This window comes from Caenorhabditis briggsae (assembly GCF_000004555.2).
Source record: "Caenorhabditis briggsae complete genome, chrV, whole genome shotgun sequence".
NCBI classification, from domain to species: Eukaryota; Metazoa; Nematoda; class Chromadorea; order Rhabditida; family Rhabditidae; genus Caenorhabditis; species Caenorhabditis briggsae.
Genome location: NC_013488.2, coordinates 10,476,906 through 10,493,325, shown reverse-complemented (window position 1 = coordinate 10,493,325; position 16,420 = coordinate 10,476,906). Strand labels below are relative to the sequence as shown.

Genomic DNA, 16,420 nt, shown 5'->3' with positions numbered 1-16,420 from the left:
ACATAAAATGCATTTGAACTGAATTAGAAAATCATTTATTTCAAAATATCTTGACCAGTAATCTTTAAACTGGAATTCATCAAAATAAAGAGGTAGCAACTGAGTTATTGATGCGTCTGGATGGAGGTAGCGGTGTTGTTGGCTTCGAATAGCAGAAGATTCCCGCGAAAAATAGAAGAAATGCGTTTCTGTAGGGTGTAATTGTAATGATAACTATGAAGGCGTCAATTGCTGTTGGAAGAGAAAGCATTATGTAGAGAATCTTCTCGAAATCAGGCATGAACCAGAATTCTAAAATATGTCCTTTTTTCATTTTTTGGTTTCTGTTCGAAACTTACGGTAGCGTTCAATTACCAGATGTGACGTGTATACTGGAATGACACATACAGCGGGAACCAGTGTCTGAATTGTGAGTGCAAGATCGAACTTTTTAGCTTGTGCTGCGGTTTTGTCCGTGAAAAGATGTTTGAGACCATTCAGTTTGATCTGAATAAATCTGTAAAAGTTTGTTTTTGTTTCCTCTCCTCTCAATTTCTTAAAACCTTATAAAAACAATACTCATAACTGGCGGTATATAGATGCTCAACATGTTTAGATTATTGGTTAGTGAGCTCCAAAAATGAGTTTGATACCCTGTGACTTCAGCGTAACGAGAGAAATCGTATTCACGATAAAACTGCTTCCTCGTTTCATTCGAAACCTCTACGGACTCGTCTGGGCTGTATGTTATTACATATATTACCTGAATATTATTATACTCTCTTAGGATTTTTCGATCCAACAGAAAACTTACGCCCACAATTATAGACAGAAAATAAGAACTGACAAGGATCAGTCTGACTCGATTCCTAGAGAGATCTTTTCCATTTATGTTTGTTACTTTACTATACTTGTAATATAGAGTAGCTGGGATAGCAAAAGATGACGCATCGAAAACAAGCTGAAAAATTGAACTAAAACTTTTGGAGAGAAGGTTTTTAGAAACTGAAATACCTGGAAAAAATCCAAACCGAAGAAGCACGCATTCTTATGAACAAATCGGCATGGTCCACTGAATAAGTATCCAGTGGAGTTAGGATTCGGAAGAATTCTGTATATCAATTGATGACTTCCTTAACAGAAATTTGTCTATGTGGAACCGTGTATGTAAGGTGATAAATTCAGTCCGGTGGCGTTTGCTAAGCGAGTAGGAGCGATTCCTTATGATATTCTGATCCCTCCCACTTGACCTACAGGGCTCTAGTCGGTCCGTCTGGTCATTTTACTTTTTTATTTGTACAGGTCTCATTTCTTGCCAAATTATCTATCGATTTCCCCCCATACATTGCAAATAAATATATTATTATTATTATTATTATTGAAATTTATTTTTAACTCAAAAAAGGTACCTGACTTGTGTGAAAACAACCACCAAGCACATTGCAATCTGGAGTGACGAAGAGTTTATCAGAAATATTCGAAAATCTTTAAACAAGACTGGAGTCTTAAATATGACGAGAAGTAAAACAGATATCTGACTAAACAATGTGATACATAAATACAAATAAAAGTATATTGGGAAGATAATTATGTCATTTAAAGTCTGGAAGAAAAGAAACTTGTCATAGACATTCCAGGAGGAACTTACATTGGTTTGAATAACTGTTAAACTGATATTATCTGACATTACTTCGATTGGGGATCTTTGAAAAAATTCAGTAATGAGAAGAGATAGTCAATTGGCTAATAAAAGGAAAGGAAGATATAGGGGAGGCGACAATTACACAGAAATTGGATATCCTTGGAGACCTCCGAAAATTGTTATTCTGAAATGGCGAGAAACAAAACAGGGGATATTCTCAGAATAAGTGAACAGATGAGAAACTAATAAATGTATCCTCCTATATATAAATGGAAGAAAGTCTGCTGAATTTGACTCAAGTAAACTCTAGTTCAAAAAAAAGTTTGTTTCAAAGAACTGGGAAAACTGAAACACACCAATAATTGTACCTTGTAAATTCTAAAATGTCTAAATTCTCGTCATACTTTTTGGCTAGCAGTTTGGAAAACAAAGAAAATCTGGAGTTAACTTATCGATTGAGATTGCAAGCAAATCTCCAGAGATCTCATAGTCAGTTCAACGGAACCATATTGAGCCGTGAGGATAGACTAAACGTGAATTCGTCTACAAGTTTGACTATCACCTGACCGAAATTGGTTCGATTTCAAGTATTTTGGTTAATAAGCGGGTAGATTATGCTAAGAAATAGATGACGAAGAGCATTCGCATAAACCAGAAAATGAAAAATATAAATCATGAAAACGGTGCACACGGAAACAGTTCAAACGCCAATGGATAAAAGGAAATCCATTGATCTACATTTTTGGAAGTTTTTAGTTCCTTCAATAAACAGATGGCAGACAAAAACAATGTTTCTTTTCCCTTTTCTTTAATGAAACTGCATGAAAATGTATTAGAAAGTTACCAAGAACAGGGGTTTCGCTTGAATTCACAATATTCGATTTGTTGTCACAACGTTCCTTTCTCACACCAAAATGTGCTGAGAACTTACTCAAAAAGCAACAAGTGGTTCCCATACATATTTCCATCATGCTCAACTTTGTTCATTAACGAATCAACTTCTCTTCGTGTTACTACACAGTTTCTTTCCATCGAATCTCCTAGATCTGTCGATTACTCGACCATATACATAAACTGGTTCGCAACTGCTATCTCAAATGAAGAGAAGATGCCTTTTTATATTCAATCCAGAACACACAGCTGACCATAGTAGGCTACTATGTCTTTCAGAATAAAAGATTTTCAACATTTTTTCCCAAGTTTTATATTTCTGCTCATTGCTTTTCTAATTATTGTGATCACTGTTGGTATCACTAAAAATGCGAATTTCAACCCGATGGTTGGACCCAGTTACCCGTTTGAGTACGCCTACTCAATGCAAGGTATATAATCAAGTTTTCTAATAAAAGAGAAACAGCGTTTAGAAAAAAGTAGCTGGATTTTTGCAAAATAATGATCTTTCAATATGGTTGAAAACTCGATGGTAACTTTCAGATACAAGAACGCTCCTGGCTAACCATTGTAAGTTTCCCTTCATATTTTTTGCAAACTATGATGTGGAAGATGGAGTCTACGAAATAGAGTAAGTTTTTTTGAAATTAATAAGGTTGTGTAATATAAAGAAAAACAGAAAAACAGGAAGTATCTAAATCAACATCTTCTTGTTGAGTTTTGACTTTTTGTTTTCTAGAGGTACTAGATTTGGTGAACCAGTTCCTGGGAATAGGAAAAAAGATACGAAAAATAATAAAATCGAAGAACAATCTTATCTGATTTATGTTTTAAGCTCATTTTGGTCATTTTATATAGTTGATGGTCCCGTGGGACGTAATTTGGTAGACGGAACTTGAACCAAGCTTCTGAATAATGCATGCATCATTTAAAGATCATTCCTCATATCATTTAAAGATCATTCCTCGGTAATGAAAGATCAAACAATCGAGAGAGCAATAGTTTTTGAAAAACTTTGAGCTCGTGTGTGCCTTTGGTGCTCCTTCCAAACAGTGCATTCTAAATTTACGTCAGCTTTGAATCTGATAAGAAGTTGATTAAGGAAAAAAAAGAAAAGAAAAAACCAATTATAAATTTCAGTCCCGAAGACGATTGTGTGCCCCACGAACTGAATGAATATGTGCATTTATCAACAAAAGGTGTTCTTACATTTCGATCAAAAGTGGAAACCAATTCCACTTTGAAATCAATTAGGTATGCTAACGTGACTTCTGGAAAAATAAAAGATCAATCTGATTTTAGGTGCACATATTATAAGCATAGTGGAGTATCAGAGAGATATTTTGAGGTGAGTGTAGTGGTAAACAATCTAGAAAAATGTAATTGAAGATTGTTTAGATTCTACCAGATGTTCCTGTTCAAATTCCCCATTACAATTTTGCTTTTTCTTGTAAAAAAGACGGAATTGTTGAATTTGTAAAACCGTTTGTCAATTTTGCAGCCATTCCAAAAGTGAGTTTTTTAAACATCTTATTAATTTTATATTTTGGTTTTAGGAAGTTCCAGGAGAGTCTGTGGCTGTGATATTTCTTCCTTCAATTCACCATTTGCTATTTACAAAGAAAATGACAAGAACGAAAAATCTCATGAAACAGAATGAGTTTGTGTTTGCTCAGATGATGAATATGGTAAGCTGAAATTCCGAAATTTATTTATAAAAAGTTATTTCAGAAACAAGAAAAACCGTTTCTCGATCTTCTCCTCCAACTTGGAATTTCAAGTGACATGAGTGTGTTTCAAAAAGCGACGAAACAAAATTTCACCACATTTTTCTCTGGACCTCAACAAATTCGAGACTTAATTGATGTAGATTATGACACCACGGATCATCGAAAACTTATTTCTGATTATCTGATCGATGAGAATTTATGTCTTGAAGATGGAAGAGTATGTTTTTGTTTTCAGTTTTCTTAATTTAAGTATGGAGTTGCAGAAACTAATGGATGATCAGCTAGAAAACATCGAATCGTTTTTGGAATCTACTTCTGGTTTCAAGTTTTTCTCTGCACTTTTTTTGGACGACTACGGTAGTCAGAGAAGTTTGATAGATTATGATTTGAGGTGGTATTGATATTCTTGTTAACTTTTATTTTGTTTTTTTTTCAGTGAAATGATCTCTAGGCTCAGTCAGAAAGGAATTTTCAAAAGTACTACGCTAATAGTAACAAGTTATGATTCATCAGTTAAGTAAGTATCATTCGAATTGTCTGTACAGTAATGTATTAATTCCAGAGAACCCATGGACCTAAATTCAAAGAATCCATTGTTCGCAATTAGAGTGTCTGACAATCTTAGGCCATCTCTGCCAGCAGAGCAATATTATTTTCACTTGAACTCTTACAGGTAGAGTTTTCTTCGATTTCGCGAATCGAAATTAAGTTTAGGTTACTGACAACTGCCAATTCCTATAATTTAATTATGAACATGCTGGAGCCGAAAACAACTTTGGACCTGTCTCCTCTAACTCTGCAGTCAACTACCGGTTCTTGCCAGACAGCGGGCATTTCTGAGAAAATGTGTCTTTGCATGAAATCGGTGCCAAATTATATTGAAAATTGTTGAAAATTATATATTTCAGATAGCCACACCTACGTTCCCAGAATCGATTAGAGACGGATACCTGGAAAAGTTGCAAAAAGAGTTTGGCGAAGAAATTCAAAAATATAAGTGTGTGAAATCTCATGAAATTCAAAACGTAACAGAATTTTTTGAGTATGATGATGACAGGTATGAATATTATATGATTGGTGGAGACTTGAAACCAATTTTCAGAGGAAAGTTGATTGTTCTGGAACTAACTGGCCAAGCTTCTATTATTGGGATGAATCAAACCCAGGTTATACTACAAATATCAAAATATTGAAAACGATTTCTGTTTTTAGTTTGATGTTCCATTAAAGAAGACGTTTGTTTATGATTCAGTATTGAAGTATTTCCGAGAATTCGACTACGCCAGAATGCTCATCGGTCCCTATGGCGTTACGAATATTATTCCTAGGTAAGATTGCAAGCCAACGTCTTCAATATTACAACTATTTATTTTCAGCATTTGTCTTCTTTAACGATCGAATTTTAAACTAATTCAAACATCAAAAACGGGATGTTGTGTCATTGGGAAGAGATCGAAGAGGAATGAGCAACAATTAAAAAACTCGAAATAAATATTGATCTGATCTTATTCATCCCATGAAATTGTTCAATAACCCTCCGATTCCTCCAAGCGGTCCTTGAAGCATTCCCTGATTTTGTTGACTCTGTTGTAAAGTATTAACTCGAGCCGACATTCCTGAATTTTGGCAGTTGTAACTGCTAATTGGAAGTCCGATGAGGTTGATTCCAGATGTTTGACACTGGAAAAATATACATAATTTTTGTAATTAATTTGAAATCAACATACATTATACTGCTGCTGTTGTGCTGCTATCTTGTTTCTGTTCATATTGTTGTTCCAATTGTGCTGCTGCCATCCCGGTTGCTGCCATCCTCCTGGACCTCCTTCCCAGCCTCCCCATTGTCTTTTTACTCTTCTCTGAAAGCTTTCAATTTTTATTTTTAACCTAATAATGAAATTTAAAAACTCACTTGAATCAATCCAGCTGACGCTATCGAAACCAGGAACAATAAAACTATAACAAGTCGGGTCTCCATTATTTCGATATGTCTTATAGACAGGATGTTTCAACTGTCTTTCATATGTTTTTATATATAGAATTTGAAAATTGAACTTGATCGGCCTCTTTTTTCACTACTTGATAACCTGTTATGTAGGTAAGTAGACTAATTGTTAGTGTAAAATTCAGGTGAAATGGCCATGTTGGATCCGGCGAACAGAACAAAAATCAAAACAGAAATGACGAATCAAGTGTAACGAATCAGCCGAAATGACCGTTTTTAGGTCTGATTCAGTTTGAATTGTTTCAGATTTTTCCGTTTTCTGTGATAAACAAGACTGTGGTTTTTTACTTGAATTTTTCTCAAAGAGTTCTTTTTTCAATAGTAGTTTGATTCGGGAAGTCAATTGGAGAAAAATAAATAGTTATCGTAAAACCTTGAATAGAAGGGCGCCCATAATGTCAAGTTAGTGCACATTTATCTCAATTACAAGATTTTGAAAATGTTTCAACTGATAAAAGCTATTATGATAAACAATTTATCAGTTGACACCTTTTCTAGACTTTTGACAGCATAGAGAAAAATTGGCTGAAAGTTAAACGTTAAGGGGAGGAGGGGGCTTCTATTACAGTTTTTACGGAATCAGAGTTTCAACATTTCCTATAAGGCTACGATAGAACTCCTATAGATTTGACCTAAATTTTTTTTGAATACAGTCACACATATAATTTCAATGCAGTGCGTAGCAGGTTCTTACGTCTACCCATGTTTAGGGTCATAACTTGAGAGCTGTTAGAGGTATCGATCGGTCTAATTTTTTGAAAATCGGATTTGACACAAGATTAAATCTAGTGGAAAATTTTTTATTGAAACCTTGAAAACTACCCGAGTTATCTCGAAAAGTTTAAAAATATGCATTTCGCAACCGTTGCAAGTTTACTCCAAAGATCAGTAGATCACGACATCCAGCGAAGACGGAGGTCTCCAATTTTGATTCTGTACAACTAAAATCACTGTAAAAAGTTGTTTTCGTTAAGTGTTTCTCTTTCTTTGAGTCTGTATCATGGAAGGGGATCGTTTGCCGACTGATTCGGGAAAAACTTCAATCGGGGCAGTTGGAGCAGCTGGATGGACCAAAAGCTATCAGAAAGCAACTAAATCCTTCATGCTGTCATTTCGACTGTTTTCTCATCCGAACATTGACAACAAAAAAACAGGATCAGCTCAAATCCTGCCCTCAAGATCCTAACCCTCTACCAGTACTGTAGTTTTAAACTCTTTGAAGTCGTATAAGTCGTGTATCAACCAAGATCCGAAACTTGAAGTCATCAAGTGGACGGGTTAGAGATGTCTCAAAGCTGATCCAGGCATCGAAAGAGCAATCATGGTCCCAGCTCCGACACCTACCGACGATCACAAAGTGCGTTGTCTCCTCTTCTTTCAAAAGTGCAACTGGGGAAGGTGTTAAAGTTTAATATGAACTACCAAAATAACCTTAGCATGAATGATTTTCACTCTAAAAAAGTAACTGACAAAATTATCACCGTTTATACCACTAACATTTATTAGTTGACAAATTTCGAGTATCTTCTATAGGAACCGAAATAATTGCCCAATAAATAAAAAAAAACAGATGGCACGGGGTTGCAAGAGTGTACATGCATTTAAATCTATCTCAGTGCTCTGGGGCGCGTTGCGCCGCGCGGCGCGGCTTAAATTTGGCTTGGAATTTGGTTGGAATTTTCAATTCAAAAAATGATGATTTGGCATGGTGCCACGCCCTTGAACTCGAGGTGTGCGACAAAGCGCGTTTTCCGGAGGTTACCGCTGGCATCTCCGTGAGATGGTGCTCCTTCGACCCGATTTAACCTACTTTTACTCGTTTGTTCTTAGTTTTTCACTTTTTTAACGGGTTACGTAAATCTACTTTCAATTTTCGAGTTTTTAGAACTTTTCACACTTTACGCAATAAACCTTTAAATCAATCAATATAAGGTCACGCCCCTACCTCTGTCCACGTTGAAAAAATTCCACGTATTGAAGCAAAAAACAGTCCTTGAAATCCCACTTTTTTAATTAGTTTGATGATTTTCACTAGCACTTTTTGACTGCCCTGAAGCTTCCTGCGTAAGCTGTTTATTGTTACACTTGCTTTTTTCTTTCGTTTGGTCGGATGCGAAAAAAGTTATAAAAGACCCTCAGGGTCGCCATGTTTGGTGGTTCATGGCTAGGTGAATTCATTTTCACTGAACGTCCCCCTTTTGCAAAAGATTCAATCAAAGAAAAAAGTGACAAATGAAAAAAAAACAATAAATAGCGATCGTATAGCTTCTTAGGAGTGAAAAAGAACTATTGAAAATTGGAAAACTGTCTCCTCGGAGACAGGGGTTTTGTGTTAGTGTTTTCCCCCAGTGAAAACCCATTTTCCCTCTCATGTACTGAGCCTCTACGTGGCGAAAGGGATCAACAGACGGAAGTCTGGCTAATCAGTACACTTTTGAAACTTGTCATTTTTCAGAATTTTTGTTGATATGTTCAGGAATATCTATATTTTAATTTTTTTTTTGAATAAAATCCCTTTTTTTACATCTTCCATTTTATTTTTCTCTTTTCCCAAGCCCGTTTCCAAGAAGGAAGAATCAAAATTGGACACCTCCGTCTTCGCTGGAGGTTGTGATCTACTGATCTTTGGAGTGGACGTATAAAATTGCAACGGTTGCAAAAGGCAAATTTTCAGACTTTTCCAGATAGCTCGGATAGTTTTCAAGGTTTCATTACAAAAATTGTCCACTTGATTTAATTTGTTGTCCCGAATCTGATTTTCAAAAATTAGAACGATACCTTTAACAGCTCTCAAGTTGTGACCCTAAACATGGGTGGACGTAAGAACCTGCAACGCAATGTATTCATTAGGATACGAGGCTATTAGGTGATAGTATCGGACCCTCAGACAATTAGAAAGGCTCATATCCTTACCAGTGTTTCAATTATGAAAGGGTTCCTATTAATTCTGGGGCCGTATTCATGAAATTTACTTTTGTAAATCATTTACTCTCAAAAAATCAACTGAATCATTTACCAAAAGGTAAATGGAAGCGTGTAAATGTACTGAAAATCTTTTTATCATTTGTAATTAGTTTTCCTGTTTTTTAAATAGGAAAACGACTTTGAACTAGAATTTCTCAACTACTTCAAACTGAAAAATGTTCATTTTTTGACACATCACTTTAAATTGAATGATCTATCCATTCATGTAATTGTATCAAAAGTCATAATTTTCGAGTTAAACCTAAACGAAATATCTGTTTAAAGTTAGACAATATTGATGTTACAATACTATTCTTTCCATACATAACTTTTTTGGAATGAAAAGTTTTCAAGAAGTGGTTGTAAACAGCAAACGAAATTGGTACCCCTATTTACCAAAAAGAGGGTTATTTACCAAAAAGTAAATGATTTCTCTTAAATTTTCACGTTTTTCAGTTGATTTTTGAGAGTAAATGATTTACAAAAGTATATGTTCATGAATACGGCCCCTGAACAGAAATCAACTGCCTTTGTTGGAAAAAGGTATTTCCACAGTTTCACAACAAAACTTCAAAATTAATCCTTAATTTTTGTGATAATCAAAGCAGAATCTAAAGATTTGTTCCTTCAATCAATCCTTTGGGGGAAGACCTTCTCAACCATCAACGACGTCACGTTCACTCATTTGTCAATTATTCTCAATTCGACGTCATCGAAACAGAGGAAGTTTGTTGGTGTCTTTCAAGACTTATTTCGTCAAATTCATTCCCAAATTAAGTTGTGGCTAGTAATTTGACAAACAGGTTCTTCCTTTCTTTGCTTCTATTCCTATTTTTGTTTCTTTTCGAGTCAGTGGTAAAGAATAGTTGAAGTTTCCAACTGGACTCAGAATCATTGAGCAGGATCGGATTGACTTTAATTGAGTTTATATTCAAGTTTTTCAGCACTTCCTTTCTAATTCTCAGGAACAGAAATACTTGACCCCACTGATCGATTACTGTTTCTTGAGAAACCGAAAAACGCATGTATTCGCATGTTAACAAGCATTCTTTGATCTACAAAATAAAACCAAACAACAAAAACGGTCATTTATCTCTTCTCCAATTCCACCACAATCACTTATCACCCTGAAGTGATAAACATAAAACGAGAAAAAGACCGGAGAGAGATCTTCTATTTCTTTTGTCGCTTCGTCTTCAATTGGGCCTACCAAGGTCGACTCCGAATCAGAAGTGGATTGATTCAGATGGAGATGGACAAAAAAGGAGAGGAGAAGAGAAACAAACAACAATTTCTCTGCAAATGTTAAAAGTAGGTGGTTGGAAGAGGAAATCAGACACATTCCCGCCAATCAACTACAATCATTGGACATCGTTTCTCGCACTTCTTCTCTTTTTTTGAAAACCCTTCGTTACCCTTTCCTGATGCCAATTCATTGTGTCTTCTGCAATTCTGAATAAAGTCAAGGAAGATCAAAAAATGAAAAAGAGAAATGAATTTAGATGAGGAGTGTAGAGTCGAGGTAGTGATTATATGAATAGCAGGAGAACTAGTTCGTTAGAGTAAACAGTTCCTCAATTCGTTCGCCATAACTACTTTCTCCTATTTTCTTTCCTCTTCTGGAGGTATTCTTCTTCCCCTTCTAATTTCGTTTTCTCAACTCAACACCCAATTATAGTTACTTTTTTTTCTCTCTCTCCATATCCTTTTCCAATTTCACCTGAAGAATGTAAAATCTTCGGCCCTTTCCGATCGGTGTTGCCTATCCTATTTGTTGTTTATCACTTATCACTGTCTTTCTTTCTCTCTTCTCGACGTCTTCAACTTCCCATTCAAGACGATTCGATTAAGCGACGTTCTCTCATCTCTCTTTTTCACGCTCAATCTCATTTCACATCTTACTGTCTTTCATTTATTTTCTAACCTAATTAATTTTCTTTTTACTTCTTTGTTTTCCAACATTATCCAGTCGTTTTTTCAGTGAAGAGGTAAAAAAACAGAACAGGATGACGATATCTTATGACGAGGAGTTCTCCTCGTTGATGCTACGATGGAGAGGATCCATTTGGAAAGCCGTGCTAAAGGATCTCATTGGCTTTTATATCGCCTATTATATCGTCCTCGCATTTCAGGTATGGTTTTTTTCCCACATTGTACTTTTTTTCAAACTTCTTAGATCTGGGATATCTGGAACCAGAAAGCAGTCCAAAGTAAAAATCAAATGTTTTTTTTTCCAAAAGCCGCGCACAATCTCAACGCGCTAAAAGTCGCACTGTTTTCAACTGCCAATTGTAAATCTTGGGGATCTGGGCGTCACTTTGAACTGTTTTCTGGACCCCCAGATATCCAAGATTTGGAAAATTGGGACGTGGCATATGGGCTTTGAAACTTTCCGTTTCCAGTACATAACATACTGAATATTCTTTTTAATTTTTCGTACATATACTGAAAGATTAAAAAGGAAGAATGCTACATTTTTTCAGTGGTATTTGCTCGATGAAAAAGGGAAAGAATATTTTACCGGATGGATTATGTGGTGTGAAATCGGAGCACAATACATTCCACTTTCATTCTTGCTCGGTTTCTTCGTTTCTCTTATTGTTGCCAGATGGTATGTGACTCAAAATCTTTTCTTACTAGAATCATTTCTCATAGGTGGGAGCAATTCAACTGCATTTCGTGGCCTGATAAGATGATGATCATGGTCTCTGCATGTCTTCCCGGCAACGAGAATCTTGTTGTTCGTCAAACAATCGCTCGTTGGAGCAGTCTTCAAGCGGCTATTGCATGGTCTGGAGTTTCAGTGAAAACGCTGAAAAGATTCCCAACCGAAAGACATATGGTTGCATCGAAACTAATGACTGAAGAAGAATACGATCTGTACATGAATACGGAAGCGCCACATGGAAAATGGTTTATTCCAATTCTCTGGATTGTGAACTTGATCAAGAAACAGAAACAGAAGGGAGTCATCGATTCAATTCAGATGGATATGCTTCTTAAACAAGTACTTGGAGGTCTAATCTGAACATTTGAGAATTGAAATTATTTTCAGGTATACAGCTACCGTGACGGGTTCGCCATGCTTTTTGTCTATGATTGGATCAAGATCCCATTGGTGTATACTCAAGTCGTAGCCATTGCCACATACGGATATTTCTTCATTTGTCTCATCGGAAGACAACCAAAACTTGATCAGAGAAGTATGGAAAAAGAGATTACTATTCTTTTTCCAATCTTCACCACTTTCCAAATGCTTTTCTACCTTGGTTGGTTGAAGGTCGGACAGTACCTTATGAATCCATTTGGAGAAGACGATGACGATTTTGGTAATTTGTTGGTCATCCATTAAAATTTTCAAAATGTATTATTGCAGAATTAAACTACGTTCTCGACAGAAACACTGCTATTGCTCATATGATGGCTTCCGAACTCTCCGATCAACTTCCATCGATCGGAGCTCCAATGGTTCCAGCTGTTCCACATACAAGAGCTTCATTCAAGATTCAAGATGTCATTCCTAAATCTCATTTGGCTGGTTTCAAACTTTCAGACGCTGAAATGAAATTGATTAAGCCAGAAGATTTGGAAGAGCACGAAAGACTTTTGGAAGAGACAAAAGTTACAAACAGACAAAGATTGGGAACTCTAGTCAGAGCTATTGAGAAGAAGTAATATTCAATTTGTGTGTTTTCGTAATTAGTTTACAACAATTTCAGAAGCCGTACGAACGCCACCATCAACGAAGACGATGAGGAGTGAAATGTTTTAACGTTTGAAACTTTTTCGTCGAAATCATTTACTCCCCTCTCTTTCTAACCCATCTCAACCTTTTTCTCATGTCTAGATCCACCCGATCCCTTTTTATTGCCAAAGGTCTTATTAGTTTGTTGAATGTAATATCGTTTTTCCCCTCGGACCGTTTCTAATAAACTCTACAAAACGGCAACTAAAAAAGAGTGAACACACCCGTTTCACACCTTTTTTTTCATTTGAAACGTAGATAATATCTGATCAAAGTTGGATGGAAACATAGTATAAATACGATGCCGGAGAAACTAGAAGACATCCGCTAACCATGGTTTCCATTCATTACTTCACTGGAATCTACACTATCTCGGCTCTTGTTGTTGTGAGCAGTCTGATATGTTCCACTTTTATTCTCGCTGAAATCAATGAAATTTCCGAAGAAGTCTCCCATGGGATGAGAGCATTCAATGTGAGATTCGTTGATAGGAAGAGCTGGTTCAGAGTAAATACATCAATAAATTTTCAGCATTACTCTTCGGATGCATGGACTCTGATGGCATCGGAAATCGGACAGTCTTCGATTTTCAACCTCAATTCCAAATCTCGCTCTCCTCGTTCAACGGAGAAGAAGTGCAATTGTAACCAGCCAAGCAATTTTCCAGCAGGACCACCCGGACCCCCAGGAGCTGCTGGAATTGACGGAGAAGATGGAACGCCTGGTTTGGAAGGAAAGAATGGAAATCAAGGGATGTCAATCACCGCACCAAAAGATCCTTATGATACTCCCTCGTGCACGGTGTGCCCACAAGGACCACCAGGACCACCAGGGCCTGATGGAGCTCCTGGACCAGTTGGATCGGACGGAAGCCCAGGAGAGAACGGAGCCGATGGTCAACCTGGAGCTTCAGGAGAAGATGGGGCACAAGGAGGTCAAGGAGCAGCAGGAGAACCAGGAACCGATGGTGAAGTAGGAGCATCTGGAAAGAATGGACAATGAGGAAGTGGACTTCCAGGACCTGTAGGACCATCGGGGCCTGCTGGACCAGCTGGAAAAGATGGAGAGCCAGGAGTAGATGGGTCGAATGGACAACCAGGTTCACAAGGAGAAGCAGGCGCTCCCGGTAAAAATGGGGAGACGGGACCAATCGGACCACCAGGTGGAAATGGAGTAGGCGGAAATCCAGGATCAGATGCTGGATACTGTCCATGTCCAGCAAGAACCTATGAAACCGACCCAATGCCACCAGCTCGGCAGTATGAAGGAGTCTAACTTATTTCAAAATTAATTTTTTGACCTATTTATGAAAATTTCGTCTGTACTGTTCTGATCATAATTATTGGTTCAAAATAAACATCTTTCTCTGAGTGTTGGTCCAGACAGGATATTTTCTGGGAACCTATAAACAATAAAAATCAGCTTTGTAACAAGAATTTTGAAGGGTTCAGTAAATTCAAATTGACGATTGAAAAAATTTGCGATTGAAATAAACAAAAGACTTTACCAGATCAGAGATCAATACATGATCAAAATAAGCAAACAGCCATGAAAATCCTGACTAGAAATCTGACAATGTGCCATGATTCACAAAATTTTATCTTCGAACTCATTGTCTACAACTTGATAGCGAAACTAAACAAACAAACACCCAGTGAAAAAATGACGAATTGCGAAATATTCCACAACTGCTGAATAAAAATGCAGTTTTTTCCAGGAGAGTCAGCAGTTGCGGCGACTGTTCTTCTCAATTATGGACGATATTTATTTTTGGTGAGTTAATTTTTATTTTTTGTCTAGATTCAAGTTTTGAACAGAGAACTTCTCATGCTTACAATACATTTATTAATTTTTTGATTTCAGGAGCAAGCATGGTAGACCGTCCGCTGAGAAGGATAGGATTAGAAACTCAATCGCTGAGCTCTGCCTCTCCCATCTCAAAAAAGAAGGAACCGTCTTAGAATCGATTCATGTGCAATCTGAAAATGATCTGAAATTCAAAGCAGAAGAGCATACCGATATGGCTCCATATATCAATTATTCTCTGAACAAGAAGCGGCGATGGGAAGCAGAAGATGCAATTGGAGTTGAACTTCTGGAAAAAGTTCAGAAGTGGAATGAAGGTTGGAAAGTTCTCCTTCTGGAAAGAGTAAACTTGAGAAGTTGGAACTTCATAAGTTGGAGCTACGCATCCGATCCTGAACGATATCTGGACAGATTCATGATTAAAGATGTTCATGAATTGACGAAGGATGATGCTTATAGCCACAAGGGGATTGATTCAGTATATGGACAGAGGTTTTCTCATTTCTTGGAAGAGAACAGAAAACCAAAAAAGGAGAATGAGGAACAGTCATCTGAACCGTCAGAGCTTCTTGCAGCATACAATTTCCTTCGAGCTCCAAAAAACTATGTTGCACTTCTTCAAAAGGAATACAAAAGCATCAACTATGGATGGGATTGTAAGTTATAAAATTAAACCAGCTTATCTGAAACTCACAAAAAAATTTAGGGCCTCATGTCTGTTACTGGCGTCGTGTTGATCAACAGAAGGACAATCTACTTGAATTGAGATATGGAGAGGTTGAGGATCTTGATGGAAACGATGTCAATGATGTATCCGAGAAAGATCAATCAGATGGAAGTTCGGATCAAAAGAAGAAATCTGAATTCTACAATCTAGAGGATCATTTTGTTGATAAGTTTGTGGTTGTTAGGCGACGAAGACGGAAGAATACGTGTTAATTCTAACTGGTTTTGGTATTTTGATCTCAATAAAATTTTCTGAACAAACAACTCACTCACTTTTGAACTCTGTTCTCAATCATCTTCAAATCGTATGATTGGTATCTTCAGAAGCTTCATGTTACTGGTTGTTCGTGAGACGTGGAAAAAGGAAAACAGTTTTTTTCAGAAAATATAAAAAGTCTAGCGACTAGAAAAATGATTGCTCTTTGAGATGAAGAAATGAAAAGGTCTCACCTAGAGCATACAGGGTGGCGCATAATCACCTGGACTTATGTTCGTACTAGGTAAAAATTTGAGTTTGTACACAGGTGATTCGCGAACAATCCGTTACGGACGCTCCGCGCTCATGCCTGGGTGAACTACGTCCTGGCTTCGGCCCGACCCTCTGCCGTCTTCAAGAGTCCTTGTCGGTGAATGCCTTCTCCTGAGAATACTTCGTGAAATAATCAGACTGCGTGGGAATGTGTCCCCATAATTTAATCATTGAATTCTAGGTTGTTTTCAGAAATGTGTGCCATTCCTCGAGTCATTCAGTCATACCGAATTCTGTGAGAGACAGGAAGTGATGTTTTGATTAGACCCCTTCTCATGATAACATTTTGTCATAAGGGAATCTGTGTTTCTTTAGTTCGTAAGTCCAAAGTTACCCATAAATATTGACCTCTGATAGTGAGTCATTATTTCTAAATTACGAAGTGTAAACAAAAACTTGCGGG

General features: G+C 36.9%; 6 protein-coding genes across 6 annotated transcripts; 4 read left to right on the top strand and 2 right to left on the bottom strand.

Annotated features, from left to right (window-relative positions):
* Nucleotides 1-79: 79 nt before the first annotated feature.
* On the bottom strand, nucleotides 80-1,666 carry Cbr-srd-34 (the record flags this gene model as incomplete). Its single annotated transcript, XM_002637088.2, has 6 exons — nucleotides 80-291; nucleotides 339-496; nucleotides 543-742; nucleotides 794-940; nucleotides 994-1,090; nucleotides 1,389-1,666. 6 exons carry the CDS (start codon nucleotides 1,664-1,666, stop codon nucleotides 80-82), a joined length of 1,092 nt encoding a protein of 363 aa, XP_002637134.2.
* A 1,114-nt stretch (nucleotides 1,667-2,780) lies between these two features.
* On the top strand, nucleotides 2,781-5,634 carry CBG09637 (the record flags this gene model as incomplete). Its single annotated transcript, XM_045237608.1, has 13 exons — nucleotides 2,781-2,943; nucleotides 3,056-3,143; nucleotides 3,653-3,869; nucleotides 3,911-4,024; nucleotides 4,069-4,200; nucleotides 4,244-4,459; nucleotides 4,506-4,633; nucleotides 4,679-4,759; nucleotides 4,805-4,915; nucleotides 4,957-5,107; nucleotides 5,151-5,408; nucleotides 5,455-5,570; nucleotides 5,619-5,634. The coding sequence occupies 13 exons, from the start codon at nucleotides 2,781-2,783 to the stop codon at nucleotides 5,632-5,634; spliced, it is 1,791 nt and encodes a 596-aa protein (XP_045093992.1).
* A 117-nt stretch (nucleotides 5,635-5,751) lies between these two features.
* Nucleotides 5,752-6,220, bottom strand: CBG09638 (the record flags this gene model as incomplete). The annotated part of the gene is made up of 3 exons (XM_002637090.1): nucleotides 5,752-5,922; nucleotides 5,970-6,101; nucleotides 6,155-6,220. 3 exons carry the CDS (start codon nucleotides 6,218-6,220, stop codon nucleotides 5,752-5,754), a joined length of 369 nt encoding a protein of 122 aa, XP_002637136.1.
* A 4,997-nt stretch (nucleotides 6,221-11,217) lies between these two features.
* Nucleotides 11,218-12,973, top strand: CBG09639 (the record flags this gene model as incomplete). The annotated part of the gene is made up of 6 exons (XM_045237607.1): nucleotides 11,218-11,343; nucleotides 11,695-11,822; nucleotides 11,867-12,218; nucleotides 12,267-12,414; nucleotides 12,588-12,882; nucleotides 12,931-12,973. 6 exons carry the CDS (start codon nucleotides 11,218-11,220, stop codon nucleotides 12,971-12,973), a joined length of 1,092 nt encoding a protein of 363 aa, XP_045093991.1.
* A 316-nt stretch (nucleotides 12,974-13,289) lies between these two features.
* Nucleotides 13,290-13,958, top strand: Cbr-col-152 (the record flags this gene model as incomplete). The annotated part of the gene is made up of 2 exons (XM_002637092.2): nucleotides 13,290-13,430; nucleotides 13,488-13,958. 2 exons carry the CDS (start codon nucleotides 13,290-13,292, stop codon nucleotides 13,956-13,958), a joined length of 612 nt encoding a protein of 203 aa, XP_002637138.2.
* Nucleotides 13,959-14,709: 751 nt separating this feature from the next.
* Nucleotides 14,710-15,701, top strand: CBG09641 (the record flags this gene model as incomplete). Its single annotated transcript, XM_002637093.1, has 3 exons — nucleotides 14,710-14,729; nucleotides 14,820-15,418; nucleotides 15,469-15,701. 3 exons carry the CDS (start codon nucleotides 14,710-14,712, stop codon nucleotides 15,699-15,701), a joined length of 852 nt encoding a protein of 283 aa, XP_002637139.1.
* Nucleotides 15,702-16,420: the final 719 nt, after the last annotated feature.